Consider the following 20,259-nt stretch of genomic DNA (forward strand, 5'->3'; position numbering starts at 1 on the left):
TGGCAGCTAAGCTTCGCCTGGCCGGCTTCCGAGTTGCAGCACCCGATTCTGCAAAGCTCGCCGCGCCGATGGGAGGACGCCCGCCTGCCTGCCGCGCAAGAAGTTAGGCAGAGCCGCACAAGCTGCACAAACTCTGCAAAGAGGCGGGGGCGGGGGCAGTCCTGCCAAACGGGTTGAGTAACCCCGCCGGCGGGATACGGAGATGGCGTAAGGGAGCTGCCTGCTTCTGAGGCGGCCTTTCGAGAGCCTCGGGCGGCAGAGAGGCGCTCCAGGGCCGGCGGCTCTCCTCGGGGACGGGAAGAGCCGCATTTCCTGAGGGGAACAGCCTGCGGGCTGGGCTCTGGGGAGGGGTGGGAAGGTGCTTGGCCCCTGCTGCCCCCTCAGCTGTGAGGTAAACCTGCAACGAGCCCACACTTTTCCCTCCGCAAGCAACGAGCCCCTCTCTCTTTCCTCCTGACGCTCGTGCCCTTGGTGCTCCGTGCGGGAAGGAGGGGGAGAGGAGCGGCGTCAGCTCTCGGCAAGGAGGCCAGGGCAGCTGAATGATGAGCCAAAGAGGAACCTGCGCGGCACCTTTTCTCTGTCGGGGAGGGGGGGGGAGAGAGACGCGATCACAAACATACAGAGAGAGACAGACGCGCACACAGGGGGAGAGAGAGAGAAAGTCGCACGGGGAGAGAGAGAGACGCGCACGCACACACAGAGAAAGAGACGGACGCACACACACACACACAGAGTGTGCAGCGCTGCTTCGCACTTTGTCAGCGCTGCAGCCGCCGCCACTTCCGAGCGCCAACCCGACCTGGCAGGCTTCCTCCTCCTGCCATCGCCGGCATTGCAGGAGCTGGGTCCTGCTGGCTTGTGCCCTCGGTGCTCCGTGCGGCACTGCTGCACGCTTTATCGGCGCTGCAGCAGCAGCCACCGCTTCCGGGCACTGACCCGACCCAGCAGGCTTCCTCCTCCTGTTGCAGCCAGCATGCTGGGTCCCGCTAGCTGGTTGGGGCGCTCAGTGGTCTTGCTCCGCACATCGCGGAAGTATGGCTTATTTTCGGGGTATGTCTTACATTTCTCAAATGATTAAAAACCCTGCCATGGCTTACTTTTTGACTACGTATTAAAAAGGGGGAAACACGGTATGTATGCAGTCTTCACTGCCCAGAGTTAGGCTGTATGGATGGCAGATAACTGTAAAGGGTACATGCCGGACAAGAACTGAAGGACTGTAATACACCATCTGTAGCAATTAGTGTGTGGTTAAGTGCTTCTCTTTTTGGTTCCTAGAAGGGCTACAGGGTACCAAAGGAAGAAATGTGTCGAACCTCTCGCAGTGTTTACATACAAATTGAGAACTAGCTGCCTGTGGATGGTTAACGGTGTTGTGATATCTAGGATATGCGTGATTCCTAAAATAGAACAGAGGCTTGCATTTCTCATGGTGTTTGAACATGCTGTAAAACTTGTCATAGCTTAAAATAATGATGCATTAGAATTAGAGGTTTGGGGAGGAACTGGCAACTGAAGCACACAGAAGAGTATTCAGAAGAGAAAAGGGAAGATAGCTGTTTAAGGAACCAGTGGTACCCACAACACAATTGCTAAAGAGGAATGCTCTTGTCCAGACCTCACGTCGGCCTGGAAGAGGATGCTATAAGGCCCTTGTTGCTGCTTAGACCTCCCAGGTAGTGTGGCTTTAGGTTCTGGAGTGTATAGTTGCTGCCACCTCCTGCTCTGCCTTCCCCCCTCAGCTGATGAACGCCCTCCCCAGCCTCCATTGAGGCTCTCTCCTTAGCAGGAAAGGGGAGGAGGAGAGCCAGCATACCTGCTCCCCCTCCTGAAGTGGTGGAAGTCAGGGCAGAAAGGTGAGATGTGCCCTTCTCCAACTCAGGTTCCCCTCTTTCTTCCTTCTCTTCCTACGTTAGAGCCTGCCATTCAGTGTAAACATTGCTCAGCAGGTTCTTGAGCATCAATTTTGTGTGTGGCCATTTCACTATTGAACTGATAAGCCTTCAACTTCCTGAGCTCTCTCTGTTGGAGGGAATAACTTTACAACTATCTTAAAACATGAAGATATGCATCACTTGTTCATAAACTGGTCTCATTACAATTCTGCTTATTGTTGTAATCTTATGCTTTAACCCCTATGTAATCTAGTTCATGACTTGTTGCCAAAAGAGGTTTTTTTATTGTAAATGAAAAGGTACTGTAATAAAAGTCACAAAGCTGAAGGGGTAAAAAAAGGAGATGTGCCTGAAAGGGGCTAAATAAATGACTTGCAAGTGAAGGTTTTAAGGAAAGTAGCTGATTGGTGGTTTAGAGCCTTAGCTTGAATTTCTATAACCTGAAATAGTAAAAAAGGTGCTTTTAAAAAAAAACACCTTTTTCCATTTCAGAGTTAAGACTACACAAAAAAGGTTATGTAAAAACAGCAAAAAAACCTCTGGCAGTACTTTACTAATCATTGTGGACAAAAAGGCTAAACCCTGAAAAAGATCTCAAGCTATTATATAAATGTTTCAGGTTATTCCATTCACTTCTCAGTTGCTTCCCAGGTAGATTGATTCTAGTGTCTTTTAGTTAGGGTTAAATTCTAGTTTTCATTCAGAGCACAAAAGGTACACTTAATTTTCTGAAGCATAAATGAATAGCCTAAAAAAATTCTGCAGAGACATCACCCTTTTAATACTGTCGCTGTCTGCCTGTTTTAGACTTGATTGCCCCATGTGTTTGAACTCTGTATAAATAAAATATTGTGTTCTAGTACTTAGAAGCACCCAGTATACATTATTGATGGTTCTCATGTACTTAAGCTCATTACGTATGACAACTGTTTGGAGCAAATAGCCCTTTTAGTGAAGGTGTTACAGATTTGAGACGAAATAAAAGTATATGAGCAAGCAGATTTATAAATCCTTCATTAAAGAAACAGTGCCTATGACCAAGCAGATTAGAAAATCTTTTATTAAAGTAACAGTGTCTATCAGTCATCTTTTTTTTTACCACAATGAGCCAGCACTAGCAGTAAAAATAAAACCAACTAAGCTTGAAGAGAAACGAGGCCAGCAAATTGACGTGCTTTTTTTATATGTGGACTGTTAGTAGTCTTAAGAAATAGAACAGTGCAGATGTATGCACTTGATCTGGCATAGGCAAACTCCGGCCCTCCAGATGTTTGGGACTACAATTCCCATCATCCCTAGCTAACAGGACCAGTGGTCAGGGATGATGGGAATTGTTGTCCCAAACATTTGGAGGGCCGGTGTTTGCCTATGCCTGCACTTGATCATTTAACTATGGATCAAAGTTGGTTAGCAAGCCATAGTTATGTCTGTGGTTTCTCTACTGTACTTTTTAACTGTAATTAAGGCCACTGTAGGTAGATTGGTGGAAATTTGCATTCAAAAGGAGGGAGAGACAGTGCATATATACAGCTGCCAAGGTTTTAACTGTGGTTATGATGGGGCTTGATAACAAATATATGTCAAACATTTTGAAATACAGATAATCATTTTGTGCGGGGGTTCCATTCCTGGGCCCTGTGTGCATTAGTGGAATGTGCGTAAGCCATCCCTGCTATGCCCCCATTCTGGCCTCTTCTGAGTCCAAAAGGACCTACGCCTTGGCAGTCACCCGTCAGTTGGATACACGCAAAATGGCCACTGCCTGCACAGTAGTTCAGTTGGTCCTTGAAGATAAGATATAACTGGTGTGTGCGCGCACACTTGTTCTCCTTTCAAGCACAACTTCACTTGGTAGTTTAGCAAAGCATAGGTTATATTTGCATCTGAACTGCACACTCTTTTCCAGGCTTGCCCTCCAAACCATGACCAGAAACCACTTCAGATTATGGTGTACTGTAATAGTAATCAGACATTATTACTTAGCAGAGTGAATTAGCCTTGGCAACCAGACCCATGATTTCTCCATGTAAAAAAGATAATGACCAAACTGGATTGTACCCTGTTGTACTTTCAGTGGCAGAGTCACCAGGTGAAGGGTTTGGCCATCAACTGTAGAAAACGTTTCAAGCCTGGTCATGAACTTGTTTGGTGCAGTTCATCAGCCTTGAAGTCCTTGACTCATGTTCACAGTGATTGTGACCTTGTGCATTTGCAATTTTCTTTTGGTTAGGTGCACTTTCCAGACACAGAGAGAGCAGAATGGCTGAACAAGGTAAGTTATTTTTTCCTTGCCTGGAAGTTCTTTTTATTGCTTCTTCGCATTGTCATTTTGTCTTTTGACCAACTCTTTTTACATATATCTTGGTACATAAGCTCAGAGTGCCTTGTAAGGGGCTTGAAGAGAATAGAAAGGGGTTTATCTACTCCTCCTCATGTTGGCAGCCATGCTAATTAGTTCTCACATATTTGCAGGAGAAGTGATGGGGAACCTTGTGGCTTTTGTGGTCCCTTCTCAAATGAAATTCCTGAGCAGAGGGAAAGCTCCCAGGGTGATAAACAGATAATTTATTGGAGAGGCTTATTTTCCATAACTGATTTGTCAATCCTATTATCAGGGGGAAATGTTTTTAATGCAGATGTAAGCCTTTAGTTGATCCTAGTGCCCTAACTTAGGGGGGAACTCCAATTTGCTACCGTTAAGCTGAGTTGAAGGACAATATGGGGCAACTTGTCTGATTACCATAATCCAATGACTGCAGCACAGGTAGAATCTTCCATCCATGACTGGTTGTGTGTGAAAGTGGGAGTGTTGTCCTTTGTGCCCCTTCCTCATAGTCCTCTCCTCCATATTTTCCTCCTTTCATGCTTTCCTCCCCTCATTTTGTGTGTGTGTACTCAAAATTTTATAGCTGTATGAAGTATGTATTTGCAGTGCAGTTTGATGTGAGAGGTTTTCCTGGTGCTGCTGTTTACGTTCTCAGTGCTGTGCTTTGCAGCCTTCTTGCCCCAGCATCTTCATTCTCTAGGCAGGGGAGTGTTTAATGCCACATTTTGTCGTTGCCCCCTCCCCACATTTATAATAAGACTTTTGCACTGCAACATCCCTCGATTACAAGAAGGGAAGATGATGTGATATCAGCTGTCTGTTACATCATCCCTCATACTGCCCTCCTTTCTTTGCCTTCTTGCAGCCGGTGAATTCTTACGGTGTGCCATTGCAGAATATGAAGCATGGCCTTTCAGCTTTTGGTGCAGTTGGACAGAAAAGGGACTCTAGTATGATTTTCTCTTCTATGGCTTAACGTTCCATGGACAGTTACAGCCACAGAGACCTCAAGATGCCCATTCCTTTATGTATATTACTTTCTCACTTTTACAGAGCATCTCTGATAGGAGTGCACATCCAAAAACATTTTAGGTAGTCATATTTACATTAAAACATGAAAAAGTTAAGTGAAAGAGGTACACAGACATGTTAGTTATATGGAGCACAGCAGATGAAATTTCCTGATTGTAGCCTTTATGAGGCTGCTAAGGCAACTGAAGGTGATATAAAATGGGAAATTGTACATAAAACTTTGCAATGAAATACTTCTACTTATGCTACAGCAAGAACCTACAAATACCCTTTTTTCTTTCTCAGACTGTAAAACACATGTGGCCTTTCATTTGCCAGTTCATTGAGAAACTTTTCCGTGAAACAATAGAACCAGCAGTGAGAGGAGCAAATAGCCACCTGAGCACCTTCAGTTTCACAAAAATTGATATAGGGGATCAGGTAAGTTTCTTCTAGACTCTGCATACTCTCTAGACACTTGGAACCTTGTGTGAATAGGGTGCTGGCTATTTTCTTAAGAGCCATTATGGACAAAGAGTGATTACGGACAAGGTGGTAATGTACAAAAACAGCTTTAAGTTCATTTATTCAGTTTGACCAGAGTTTGTGTTTGGCAAGATTTTCCTGGAGATGATTATTTCAAAAGCAATATTTTGCTTTTCTGGAGGAGGGAAGATTGTAGTGTTGTTGTTGGTTGTTATTGATTACCTGTCCTTTACCTTAAGCTCCCAGGGCATTAAAACTCAACATTACAACACAATATTAAAAACTGTTTAAAACAGCTTACAATGCACTTGATGTGTCGCAGGATATTTCTTGTTGAAGAATTTTCTTATTTCACTACTGAGATGATTGTATCAACTCATTGTGTGTTTGAAGAAACAGTACCTATTTTAAACTAAGTATTTATACGAGTCTTGTAGTATTGTCAATTGGCAGCAACATCCTTACATATTGTTGGCCGTATTCCAGTACATTGGTGTTAACTGTCATCTTTGCCTTATGCTAAAGGCAGTAGATTTTTTTTTATTACAATTTTTTAGATGACTTTGCTCTTCCTGTCTTGTTTGTGGTCAATCAGTGCCTTGATTGGTGTTGTGGTGTTGCTGTGGTGATAACAGAAGTGGGAGCATTTCAAAATGTAAACTACTTGTGTTACAAGATTATTTAAACTTTTTTTTATTAAAAAATGCAGTCTAGATGCCTAGATTGGACCAACATTTTCCCATTATTTGGAAAAACTTGCTCACAGCACAGGCATACAAGCACTTCTGTTTAGAGCAGATATCGGTTGATTGCTCAGCTGAGCTGTGTGTTGTTCCTGGTCATGAATCTGCTCTGCGGATTGTAGTTCAAATATTAGTTATTTGGTTAACCATATCTCACAACCCACACTGTGTAAACATTTGGGCAAAAATAGCCTTGATAGATCTTGTAACACCGCTTCTGCTTATTGATTAATGTGGATGGTGTGTTATGACCAAAATGGGGTATGCCATTTGTTTTCCTCTCTTAAACAGAATTGAAGTGCAAATTTGGAGTATATTTACGAGAAATGACAAAATTCATTCTTGCATTCCCATTCTTGGGAATTGCTGTGTTAATTGAACTTCCTGTTTATGTGGAACACCGAAAGTGCCATGCAAAATGCCTATTCAGGCTGAAACATATGTAGGTTTAACACAGTAATAGCATCTTATACATTGATGGTGAAAGTAGAGCCAGTTCTCTTCCACTTTACAAAAGCATCCTTGCCAGGTTGCTTGGGTCCAGTTCTTATTCGCCGCAAGTAATCAGGTGTGCTGCCTTTCAGTGTTTTCTGTACAGTATATGTCATTATAGGACAAAGAAACCCTACATTTTGATGTCATGCTAATGCCTTTTATTACTCATGCGGTTTTCCTACATGGAATTTGTTCATAGTGACACATCCAGAATAAGAGGGGCATATTCTGTTAGGTGGTATTTCTGAATCTGTGTCCACGTCAGACAGCATTTTACACTTGATGGTATGATTTTAACAGAACAATCACTTAAACCGTATTTTTCTCTTTAGCCTCTTAGGATTAATGGTGTTAAAGTGTACACCGAAAATGTGGATAAAAGGCAGATAATCTTAGATCTTCAAATCAGGTAAAACTGTCAAAATATATACACCACAAGTTTAAATTTCTCAAATTTTGTATTTTTAAACAATTCTATTGGGATTTTTTTTTGCAAAATGCTTCTTTCTGCAGGAAAATACATTTTTGTTTACATGACAAAAATTGAGAAATCCACTAAGGCTTTTGCTAGCATGAATATATAACATTGAGCAAGGTGCTGTTGTGCACAGAAATAAAAAAAGAAGTTACGCACATTTTTTGATAGAGCAGAATAAATGATTTCTTGTATCTGTGGATCTGTCACTTCAGTGAAGAAGGGTTTTCTTTCTTCTTGTTCCTGTTCAAGTCTGTCAATGGCCATAGTTTAGCATTACATGGATGAGCCTCCATGAACCCACACAGAACGTCATGCTCATTCCCTCCCCAACCCAACTTCTCCCACTTTCTACCTTGGGGGGGGGGAGGGATTTCTGTCAAGCTTAGTTATTCCTTCAGAAAATATTAGCTTGACACTATGCAGAAGTGAAGGATCCTGGTTTACAACAATGATTAGCTGCAGAACAAGGCAACGTGTCAAAAAGCTCTCCCCCTTCTCTGCATGGTGCAGGGAGGCGTATTGACTGATCTCCTGGAGGCTTGTCCACACAGTGCTAAGCCAGCTTTGTATTTCAGCACTTCCCTGGTAGCTGTAGGAGAGAAGGAATTGTGTGTGGGCAAGTGAGAAGGCTAGTGGAGAAGGAATCAAGTGTTCTAATCCTTCTCTGTGCCCAGCATAGAAACCAAGCAGGCTTGCAGAGGAAGGAATACTCCGCCTCCATTTTTTGCATAGATAAGGCAGTAGGAAGGGGGGACAGAACTCTCAGTATCTCTCTGCCAGGCCAAAGCACACCAGGTTGGCTGTTTTTGTAGCTCCACTAAACCGTATTTTGCATTAGGAGCAAATCAGGGCCCATTGTAACCATTGAAAGTAGAGATGCATAAACTGTCAATACAGTATGTGACTTACGAGGGTTCCTTTCATGTGCAAGATGTGCCTCAGACATGAAGAAGGGGATGTTTATAGCAAAAAATTGGAAAGGGGGGTGGGGTTGGAATGCCATCAATAAAAGAATGGCAAAGTAAGCTTTGTGAATATATAAATTTGGCAAGATTTACAGCATTCTTAAGGGGACAATCGGATCAAAAATTAGCAAAAGAGTGGGATTGTGTTAAAGAATATATGAAAAAACATTGTTCTGGAATAAGTATGTTCTGGAGCAATGAATGAAACTTTGCAGGGTTAATGAAATTGAAAATGAGTTCTAAAGGTGTAAAGATAGAGGTAATTTATATCAGACACAACAATTAAGAAGGAACAAAAATTTGGAGGTCTCAAAATAAAGGAAGGAAGTCAATATGTGTATGTGTGTGTATATATATATGTGTGTGTGTGTGTGTACACACACACACACACACACACACACACACACACACTGTATATATATTATATTGTTTTTAGGTGTGGGTTTGTTTTTTTCTTTTTCTTTCCTTTTTTATTTATTTTATTTATTTTGTTCCTGTATGGTTTGCTTTATTTTTGTTGATATATTTGTTATGTATGTTAGTAATTTTTTTTTGTAATTTGGTATTGCATATTCAGAAAATTAAAAAAAATATTTAAAATTAAAAAAGAAGACGGGGATGTTTGGAAATAAACCCTTCTTGTCCCCCCCTTTCTATTAAGTAGATGACAGGATAAATAATGAGTTGCAGGGTTACCCTACACTGCTTTTCATTAACTAGAAAGCTCACATACAACAAAATTTAACAATGTCATTTTTTTGCCTTGAAGTGGTGCTTAAAAGGTTTTTTGGCTGATTGCATGGTTTAACATATAGAACATGCTTTCTCTTTGTTTCACTGAGGCCTTAGATCAGCCTTTGTCAACATGGTGCCCACCAGATGTTTTGGACTAGATCTCCTGCACTGGCTGGGGTTCATAGCTGCCAAGTTCCGGATTGAAAAATCCGGGACCAGCAGCGGCGCGGCACCGGAAGTCACTTCTACACGACTTCCGGACATGCATAAAAGCAAATTCTGGTGCCACTCTGCCCATTTCCAAAATGGGCGCGGTGCCAGAAGTCGCTTCTACGCATGTCCAGAAGTGCGTAGAAGCGACTTCTGGCGTTGCTTTGCCCATTTCCAAAATGTCTGCAGCGCCAGAAGTCGCTTCTACGCACTTCCGGACATGTGTAGAAGTGACTTCTGGCGCCACGACCATTTTGGAAATGGGCAGAGCGGCACCAGAAACATGGCTGCCAGCAGGAGCTACTTTCCTAGGGATTTACGGGAGATAAATCCATTTGGGAGACCAGTGGGAAACGGTAAGAAAATACGGGGGTTTCCCGGGGAAAACGGGGTACTTGGCAGCTATGCTGGGGTTGATGTAAGTTGTAGTCCAAACCATTTGGAGGGCATCGGTTGGCGAAGGCTGGCTTAAAAATGAAAACATACAAATAAGGGGACTTTGGACTTCTCTTTTGAAACTGAGGGGAGTTTCAAAAGCAGTTTGTAATATGGAACAGAGGAGTCTGTTGTTTCAAGAAGGCAAAATCTTACTAGGCATGACTAAAGTAGATATTTGGATAATGGCCAATAACTTTTAAGGTTTTAATAGGGACAAGCAGCACTAACCATAGTTCTTTGCCTTTATACTCTTGTACACTATAAATCTTTCACTCCTTCCCCCTTAAATTGTGTGAAAAGAAACCACATTAGTCATCTTCAAAGTATTCATGGGGACAAATGGTTAATAAACTTCCTAGTAATGTGTAACATGTCTGTCTGTCTGTCATACTTGGGATCTGCATATTAATGTAGCCTTGCATAGTTCACAGACATTATGCACTCGGTGGATAAAATGTTCTGCTTAACTTGGTGTCCAAATAGCAGATCATGTTTCATACAAGCTGTATTGCAAAGACACAGTCCAAGGAATATGGGTTGAAGGGCAATAGTGTCCTTCATGAATTGTATAGGTGCAGCCCGCTAGCCCTTTTCTGATTTGCCTTGTTTACTTCAGTTAGGTATATTTGGTATTGCAAATTAATACAGTACCAAAGAGTCTAATCAATTTAAAAGTTAAAAAAAACGGATATAAAAAGCATCTTTTGCATGTACACAGAATATACCGAGCACTTCATAAGGTTTGGCGAAACATTTTAAATAATGAGCCTAAATGTGATTTCTGGCACCCCCAGTATCAATGAGAAGACCTGCACTGGGAGTGTGTGTTACATAGTGTTTGACAAATGCTAATCATACTGGGAGCTAGACCCATTGAAATTCATGGACCTAAGTTAGTCATGTCCATTAATTTCATTTGGCCTCTTTTGAGTAGATACTAGTTTGATACAACCCATGGTTTCTGATATGTAGAAAAATGCATTACAGAAAATTGTACAAGGGCTGTGATTCAAGGAGGCCATTAACTCCTGCAGAAATTATTCCACATTTGCATCAAGGTTTATAAAGCAGTTCCACCTTTAGCAATGCTTCCCTGCCAAATCAAAGGCTGCTGTTTATAACTGGAATCTAAGCAGAGGCTTGAGAGTTGGAGGAGGCCCTGAAGAGGAAACTACCAGTTAATCTGATGGCTTGTATTTAGCAAAGCAACACTGGGTCACAGCCTAGACCTACTCTCTTTTGGAAAAAGATTTTTAAAATAAACTTGCCATTGATTTCTAAAAGTGGTCATTTATTAATGGGCTTTAATGTTTAATACAAAATTGCAATGTGTCCTTGTGCTTCCCAGTTTTGTCGGCAATTGTGAAATTGACTTGGAGATCAAGAGGTACTACTGCAGAGCTGGTGTGAAAAGTATACAGGTAAGCTGCGTTTTTCCCCTACCTGACACAAAACTAAATTATTTACAGATACAAATGCCATAAAACTCTGCAGTCCTTTCCCCACCCCAAAAAGGAAGCAAACTTTTTAACAATCGTTTTGTTTTGTTCAGCATAGACCTTAAGCATGCAGGTATATTAACAGACTTCTCCATTAACGATGTAGTTCTCTGTATTATTAATTCATGTTTAGTATTCTGAATCTTTCCCCCCTTTAGATTCATGGCACTATGAGAGTTATATTGGAACCTCTGCTTGGGGATATGCCTTTAATCGGAGCACTGTCTTTATTTTTCCTTAGGAAACCGGTAAGTTAAAAATCTCGATTTCTTCATTCTCTGTCTTACAGATTTTTCCTTTTTCACTTCAGTAAACCGGTGCTTAGAATAATTTTCTAAATCTAGGGATGCTGAACGGGAATTTATGGCTTACCCTAGCAATAGGCCAACCATGGTTCTATTTGAGTAATACTGGCCCTGAAAATAACTTTGAGGAGATCAGGAGAGACTAGGCCTCCCTCCACTTCCCCACGGTGGGTTGGTGACAAGTCCATGACTGTAACCACCATATCTTGGTCAGATTCAGACCATACATTTAAAGTGCATGGCTTCCCCCCAAAGCATTCTGGAAACTAGTTTGTCAAGTGTCCTGGAAATCATAGCTCTGTGATGGGTAAACTATAGTTCCCAATATTCTTTGCGGGAAGCCATGTGTATTAAATTATGGTATGGATGCCTCCAGAGTAGAAATCAGGACCCAGACTGGCCTTGGGAGCCCCCACTGGCTGATTCTTGATCAATAAGGTTTTGCTGCCTTCAGTAAAGTTGAAGGTCAGTTTGCTTTTATGGTAAGAGAACTAAAAACTGTAGTACACTTTTCTATTCTGGCCACCCTTTTCATGCTTGTAGAAAGTATAATTTCAATAATGAAATGAAAGGCCGTGTTGATACAGTCATGTTTAGGCATCAAAGATTAATGGTGGTGTGTGTATCTGTTGTCATCCTTTTAATATACCAAAATATCCACTGCACCTGAAAGTTGGAATAATTTGTTAAGCAAGCTGTAGTTGGAAACTACTCAAATCCAGTTTTAGTTTCATTACATAATTAACTAAAAGGAAATAAAAACCTGGTGCAACATAATTCAGTTGGACTTTAAACAGTTTATATTCTGCAGATCTGGTGTGCAGTCTAGTACCTCATTTATTAGAATCCCCACTTTTATTTCAAAAAGGGAAATATCCAGACCTCATGGTTGCTGAGAAGATGAAAATGAGTTTGAAAATGCAGTTGTCTTTTGAAGGCTCACAAATCAGATAGGCAGGGATTGTCTGCATGATGAAGTTCCCTTATATGACCCATATCTCTTATTTCCTGCCTCTTTCATTCTCTTTCTCTTTTTCCTCCCCAAAAATATTATGAGCTGCAAAATCCTAAATATTATTTTGTTGATTGTTATTTAAGATGTTCCCAATGTTCCCAAACAATGTACAGTAAAGATACCAGAAAACAGAATGTATAATAGAAATAAATATGTAGGGCAGTATCTAACCAAGTGCTTCTGCTAGCAGAAAGATTTCCACATGCACAGCAAAACCCACAACAGATTTAAGGGATACATGGGGAGATGAGAGGGAGAGGAAGTTCCGCTTTGAAAGTCCTTGCATTATTAGAAGGCAAGAATTGTAGGCGCATGTCTAATTTTGGTTGGAAGCTGATTCCAGTGAGCTCTGTAACTGCTGCAGAGTTATGCAAACTGGAGAGCTTGTATAGGTTTGAGCACGGGAAGGTATTGTAAAGTTCTGCCTGCCAATGCAGATGAAGAAGTGTTTGACCTTGTTCTGTCATCTTCTGTGAAAATCATACTTTTCATTTGGCATCTTGCTTTGCTCTGCTGTCACTCTGATTTCAGTGTATCCTATAAACAACTAAAACTGGAGGTTAGTGCTTATCATCATCTAGAGGTAGGGAATGCCACCCCCCATCCCAGTTATATGGAGTATGCAATATTTGCTTAAAATATCCAGGTGTGAGAAGCGGAGTACAGAAAGGAAAGAAATTTTAACCATTTGTGGGATTTGATTGTAGGTTAGTTTCTAAAGCATTTTTATCCTGCTCTTCTGCTGGGAAAAGTCTCCCAGAGCAGCTTACGTAGGATCAATAAAAACAAAACAGTCTGTGTCTGTACAGTAGTCTTAAAGGCATGATACAAGAGGAAAACAGGAAGAGGAGGGAAGAGGAAAACAAGGCATAGCTGTCAACCCTCCCATTTTCTTATTTCAATCTGTTTCCCGCTGTTAGCCCGGATTGTTAGATATCCTGTAAATTTCCCGGATTTCAAAGGAAGCAGCTCCTCTCCCTCCCTGCTGGCAGGGAGGCTACACTCGCCCCCCCCCCCTGCGAGCGAGCAGCCAGCCGCCGCCCGGTAAAATGCCTTGCTCGGTGGCTGGCTGCTCGCTCACTGGCCGAGTGCTGCCGGAAATCGCCTCTGCACAGAACCGATTTCCGGTGCCACTCTGCCCATGTCTGGGCAGATTTCCCAATACCGATTTCCAGTACCGTGCTGCTGGGTGAGGCTGCTGATCCCTTATTTTCCAATACGGAAGTTGACAGCTATGAAACAAGGGACGCTGGGGAGCACCTCTTCAAGATAACATACTACCGGTAGTTCTAATGACCACGAACTGGAATAGGAGCAGTGAAGGGAGTGAAGAATCCGGAGCTTTTTTCTCAGCAGAACCTATGGAGTGGCCTTGCTTCCTATCTTTCATTCTACAGCTCTGTGAGAACAGGATGCTAGTCTTCATGGGCCCTTGGCCTGATCCAGCAGACTCATCTCATGTTCTTATGCTCTTCATCATAAGAAATACTTCATTGCCCTCGTACTTTATACAAGAAAAAGTTTCTAGGTTGCTTTATCTTGGCAGCTACAACTAATTAGAGTTTACACCTTTTATAATTGCTCATCCTCAGGGTGAGGAAAAGGTAAATTGAAGGAGACAAGTTATCCTTCCAAAGACCACACTCTCTGAGCACAGATCTTCAATATTTTTCCGGGTGAAAAGGATATAAATGGCAGAGCTCTTTGCAAAACAAAACAGGGAGGCACTGGGCATAAAAATTCTGGCTCTATAAATTAATGAAACATCAATCAGAACTGAACTGAGCATGTACAAGGGACTTATTTTTAAAGAGGCAAAGTATAAAAAGAGAGATCAGAGCAAGACGAAGTCTTATAAGAAGTGAAAGGCACCACGATTTCTACAGCTGCAGAATACTACTGCTCTGTTCTTTGGCATCTCTCTAATGAAATTTTGTGCTAGAATATAGTAGGAAACAGCTTTATGGCTCCAGGGTTCAATAAGAACAAGGAGCGTATGTGACTAGAGCAGCCTTTTCCAGTCTGTTGTGCTCCAGACTACAATTCTCATCATCCTTGACCATTGGCCATGAGGCTGATGGGAGTTGGAATCCAGCAACAATCTGGAAAGTAATATTTTGCATCCCGAAAATACCGTTAAAACTTGAATTTCTTAGGATGTAGTAAATTTTGATTTTGCCATGCTAATGCAATTATTCCTAAAAGACCCAATTATTCAAACATGAGAATTTATCACATTGAAAGAGGCTGTAAGAAAGAGGCCTTGGTGAAGCAAAAGAGCAAGGATTTAAGCTGCAACTCAGTGGGTTTAATTTGTGGAAGTGAGTACTTGATTTCCCTATCAGTGCTTAATATGCAACATTTCTTTTTTCCTTTGGTTAGTTCTATGCTTATTTTAGTTCTGTTCATAGGACACTGAAATAACCTCCTTGGCTAAACTTTGCAAACTAGCCACCACCTGCAGTTGTTATTTTTAACATTAAAAAAAGAAGAAGACTTGGAGCAAATTCACTGTTTTTTAAATTGGATTAGCTGGTCTGCCCAAGAAGCAGGTGGCTAATAAAGATGTTAAATTATCCTGTCCAGCTTTGCTACTGTGGTTAGTGGAAAGAAGGTTTATTTGGAAAACGGATTACTGTTTCAGCTGGGGTAATACATGTTAAATAAATTTAAAGGGCATTGCCCCAGGGATGAACTGCTGCATAAGGAAGTATTGGATGTGCTAAATAAGTAATAGTTCCATTATTGGGATGTAGTTGCTATCTTGTTTAAGAATAGGGGAACTTCTATTGACTCCCCCCCCCCCCCGTCACCCATATGAGCTTTTATATTCCATTTCTTTTCTCCATATGAAACAAATGAGTAACCTGTTTTGGGGGGAGAAGAATATTGGGTGGGGAGAGAAGGGGGCACTGCTGATTCTGACCCTACCCACTTTTTGGCTTCAGCCTTGCCCATCTCCAGTATACAGCCTCTGATGAATTAGGGAATATAGCTCTTGACATAGAGAGGTGCTTGCTTGCTTGCATTTGTACCCCACACTTTAGGCAAAAAGGCTCCTAGTGGTATACATGCATACATACATACATACATACATACATACATACATACATACATGAAAACATACAGTCCCTGTCTTAGTCCCCTCTCCCTCTCTTTCTCTTCCTAATCCTAACACACCTGGGGAAAGGGTCATGGAGGGAAGCTGGAGGGAAATCAAACTCTGGCAACAATTCTTAAACAGTTTGTTCTTATAATTAACAGCTTACGTAGTTCAGAGGTGGAAGGTGCCTGATGAAGCCAAGCTTTTGGAGCTTCCCACATTCTGACGCAGAGACATTTCTGCCCTTAAGGAGCTGGTCCATAGCTCAGTGGTAGGGCGCCTGCTTTGCATGCAGATTGCAGAAGGTCCCCGGGTCAGTCCCCAGCATCTGCAGGTTGGGCTGGGAAGAACTGACTGAAACGCTAGAGAGTTATTGCTCTGGTTATCTCCTGTTTGGACTACTGCAATGCGTTCTATGTGGGGCTACCTTTGAAAGTGACCCAGAAACTACAACTAATCCAGAATGCAGCAGCTAGACTGGTGACTGGGAGCGGCCGCCGAGACCACTTAACACTGGTCCTGAAAGACCTACATTGGCTCCCAGTAAGTTTTTTGAGCACAAATCAAAGTGTTGGTGCTGACCTTTCAAGCCCTAAATGGCCTCGACCCAGTATAACTGAAGGAGCGTCTCCACCCCCATCGTTCAGCTGAGGCCTTCTGGCAGTTCCCTCACTGCAAGAAGTCAGGTTACAGGGAACCAGGCAGAAGGCCTTCTCGGTAGTGAAGCCCTCCCTCCCATCAGATGTCAAGGAAATAACTATCTGACTTTTAGAAGACATCTGTAGGCAGCCCTATTTAAGGAAGTTTTAAATGTTTGATGTTTTAAATTTCTATGGGGAGCCGCCCAGAGTGGCTAGGGAAACTCAGCCAGATGGGTGAGGTTGTTGTTGTTGTTTAGTCATGTCCGACTCTTCGTGACCCCATGGACCACAGCACGCCAGGCACTCCTCTCTTCCACTGCCTCCCGCAGTTTGGTCAAACTCATGTTCGTAGCTTCAAAAACACTGTCCAACCATCTCGTCCTCTGTCGTCCCCTTCTCCTTGTGCCCGCCATCTTTCCCAACATCAGGGTCTTTTCCAGGGAGTCTTCTCTTCTCATGAGGTGGCCAAAGTATTGGAGCCTCAGCTTCACGATCTGTCCTTCCAGTGAGCACTGAGGGCTGATTTCCTTCAGAACAGATAGGTTTTATCTTCTTGCAGTCCATGGGACTCTCAAGAGTCTCCTCCAGCACCATAATTCAAAAGCATCAATTCTTCATTGATCAGCCTTCTCAGTTCTCACTTCCATACATCACAACTGGGAAAACCATACCTTTAACTATACGGACCTTTGTCAGCAAGGTGATGTCTCTGCTTTTTAAGATGCTGTCTAGGTTTGTCATTGCTTTTCTCCCAAGAAGCAGGCGTCTTTTAATTTCGTGACTGCTGTCACCATCTGCAGTGATCAAGGGGCCCAAGAAAGTAAAATCTCTCACTGCCTCCATTTCTTCCCCTTCCTCCTGGCAAATAGAAGGGGAAGAAATGGGTGAGGTATAAGTAATAAATTATTATTATTATTAACTAGATGTAGTAGTGCTGTCTGCTTGCTTCCAGATCTTTTTTTCATTCTCCTCACCCCGCATGAATGAGAGAAATTGCTGGCCCCTCCCCAAGCCTTCTGCACATGCCAAATATCTCTGTATGTGTGTGTTGGTGAGAGTTTGTAAAAAAGAAGAAATAGAGGCCAGCCTAGTAAGCCCAGCCAGTATTTTGTGAACCCCTAGTTTTATAGTTTGCAATAAATTAGACTACAATGTTTTTAAAATGCAGAACTTAAGGGGGATTAGTTTTATGATGCTGTCTCTCTCTCTCTGTCTCTCTCTCTGTCTCTGTCTGTCTCTCTCTCTCCCCGCCCCCAAAAGAGTATATGACAATTTGAAATAACTTTTTGTGTTGGATCAAAATTTTACTACTGTCATTTTGCCATCATCTAAAAAACTTGAGAGAGGTTGCTGCCAAGAAAAGCTTATCCTTCAGTATTTTCATAAGGAGAAGCACAGAGGAATTATTTGGCAACTTGTCGCGGATTTCTTCTCCTCATATTTTCCAGTCCAAACTAACAACTGGCAGTAATTCAGCATACTCCGCAGACAGTATCTGTTGCCGGCCTTGATGACTATATATGGGAACATAGCCTAAATGAATAAATCTGAACATACTTATCTAATGAGTTTGCTTAAGCCTTCTGAGCCATACAGAGATTTTTGTCAGACAGCCCCCACTTTGTACTGGCTGCCGAAATTAGTCATCATCTTTGAGTAAGAGAAGATGGCATACGTAACCGTTATATGTTTATCAAGAGGATATATGTTCAGCTAATTGTGAAGACTTTTAAATGACAGAACAAGCATGAGAAGAATTTCTAAATTTCCTCTGATAGCCTTTTTCCTTATGATTAAAGATTTGAAAGGGAAAGTCCTGTGGCAGCTTAAGGAAGAAAATAAAAAGCCTGTGTCCATATTAGTAAATAGAGCCTGCTTTCTGCAAACTTCAAATTCTCCTCTTTCCTGTTGGAGGCTGGTTCGAGTGGTTGAATGGGGTTGGCTTGCTGTCTGCTGGAGTGTTTATTCCACTGTTGTGAGGCAGACTGGGCCAACACTTTTCCACCCCACTTTTCATACAGTAAGCCTGCAATTTATGCAGGGGTTACGTCCTACAGGTTGCACCTAAAGCCAAAATCGTGTATAGCCAATACACATTGGGTTTAATGGTGAATGGGATTGCTGATGTCATTTTCCCAGATGCACAGCTCCTTTCGGCCCCCTCTTCTTTTTTTTGCCAAGCCCATAAAGCTGAATACGTGCAAATTAAATGCACCTAAGTTTTTATTATTTTTATTTTTATTAGATTTATATACCTCCCTTCATCATAAGATCTCAGGGCAGTTCACAGATGTTGTGAGCTTACTGTATTTTATGAGTGTTTGAAGTGAATTGGAATGAGTGTAGCTGAAAATGTCAGCCCTTTCTTCAAAGTGAAAACGTCTTAAGCCTGCAGGGGGGAGGGACCTGGGTGCTCCTACTTCAAAAATATAATCTCTGCATAGAAAACTAGAAAGTCAAGGTGAAGGCTATACTAAATTCCTTTACATCTTTCTGTATATGGACAGGGGTGTGTGTGTGTGTGTGTGTAAGAGAGAGAGAGAGAGAGAGAGAGAATTGTCATAAGCTGCACACACCTGGAAAACGTTGCATAACCTGGCAAGGATAAAACCTTTCCTGTGCCCTAGTGATGGCTAAAAGCACCATTCCCGTATATGAAGAGAGAAACCTGGAAACACTTGGGAAGAGTTGGAAACATCTGTATCTTTTGCCTGCCACTTCAAAACCATATATTGGGTGGGGTGGGGGGCATTGAATTTGCTATGCATATAGCATTCAGGGTGTATATTTAGAGAGTATAACCCCTGTTACACCATATGCGTCATTTTCTTCCCAAAAAGTATTCCGTGGTGGTCTCCCCTCACCTCACTGCTTCTCTCAATCCTTGCCCCCCACAAAAAAGAAATGTTACACATACTAATCAAAAGAGGCACAGTAACTGCCTCTTCAATGCCTTCTTTGCCTCAGTCTTCTCCAAGAAAGAAAACAACGCCCGACCTGAAGAATATGGAGCAGATGATTCAGCAGGGGAAACACAGCCCAGAATAAGTAAGGAGGTAGTACAAGAATACTTGGCTAGTTTAGATGTATTCAAGTCTCCAGGGCCAGATGAACTACATCCAAGAGTATTAAAAGAACTGGCAGAGGTGATTTCAGAACCACTGGCAATAATCTTTGAAAATTCCTGGAGAACAGGCGAAGTTCCAGCAGACTGGAGGAGGGCAAATGTTGTCCCTATTTTCAAAAAGGGGAAAAGAGAGGACCCAAACAATTACCGCCCAGTCAGCCTGACATCAATACCAGGAAAGATTCTAGAGCAGATCATTAAGCAAACAGTCTGTGAGCACCTAGAAAGAAACTCTGTGATCACTAAAAGTCAGCATGGGTTCCTGAAAAATAAGTCATGTCAGACTAATCTGATCTCATTTTTTGACAGAATTACAAGCCTGGTAGATGAAGGGAACGCTGTGGATGTAGCCTATCTTGATTTCAGCAAGGCCTTTGACAAGGTGCCCCATGATATTCTTGTAAAGAAGCTGGTAAAATGTGGGCTAGACAATGCTACCATTCAGTGGATTTGTAGCTGGCTTACTGACCGAACCCAAAGGGTGCTCATCAATGGCTCCTCCTCATCCTGGAGAGTAGTGACTAGTGGGGTGCCACAGGGTTCTGTCTTGGGCCCAGTCTTGTTCAACATCTTTATCAATGACTTGGATGATGGGCTTGAGGGAATCCTGAGCAAGTTTGCAGATGACACCAAGTTGGGAGGGGTGGCTAACACCCCAGAGGACAGGATCACACTTCAGAATGACCTTAACAGATTAGACAACTGGGCCAAAGCAAACAAGATGAATTTTAACAAGGAGAAATGTAAAGTACTACACTTGGGCAAAAAAAATGAAAGGCACAGATAC

The 20,259-nt window shown here is 42.2% G+C and overlaps 1 protein-coding gene across 3 annotated transcripts in view; it reads left to right on the top strand.

Moving 5' to 3' along the window:
- Positions 1-20,259, top strand: part of ESYT2 (extended synaptotagmin 2) — a 79,648-nt gene that overhangs the window by 15,564 nt on the left and 43,825 nt on the right. For all 3 annotated transcript variants that reach the window (XM_060280900.1, XM_035128852.2, XM_035128853.2), the window contains exons 2-6: positions 4,126-4,167; positions 5,539-5,673; positions 7,289-7,365; positions 11,131-11,203; positions 11,440-11,529. In XM_060280900.1, the coding sequence (XP_060136883.1) occupies positions 4,126-4,167; positions 5,539-5,673; positions 7,289-7,365; positions 11,131-11,203; positions 11,440-11,529 (417 nt within the window). The remainder of the gene's footprint in view (positions 1-4,125; positions 4,168-5,538; positions 5,674-7,288; positions 7,366-11,130; positions 11,204-11,439; positions 11,530-20,259) is intronic.

The sequence above is a fragment of the Zootoca vivipara genome, chromosome 12 (genome assembly GCF_963506605.1).
Source record: "Zootoca vivipara chromosome 12, rZooViv1.1, whole genome shotgun sequence".
Taxonomy (NCBI): domain Eukaryota; kingdom Metazoa; phylum Chordata; class Lepidosauria; order Squamata; family Lacertidae; genus Zootoca; species Zootoca vivipara.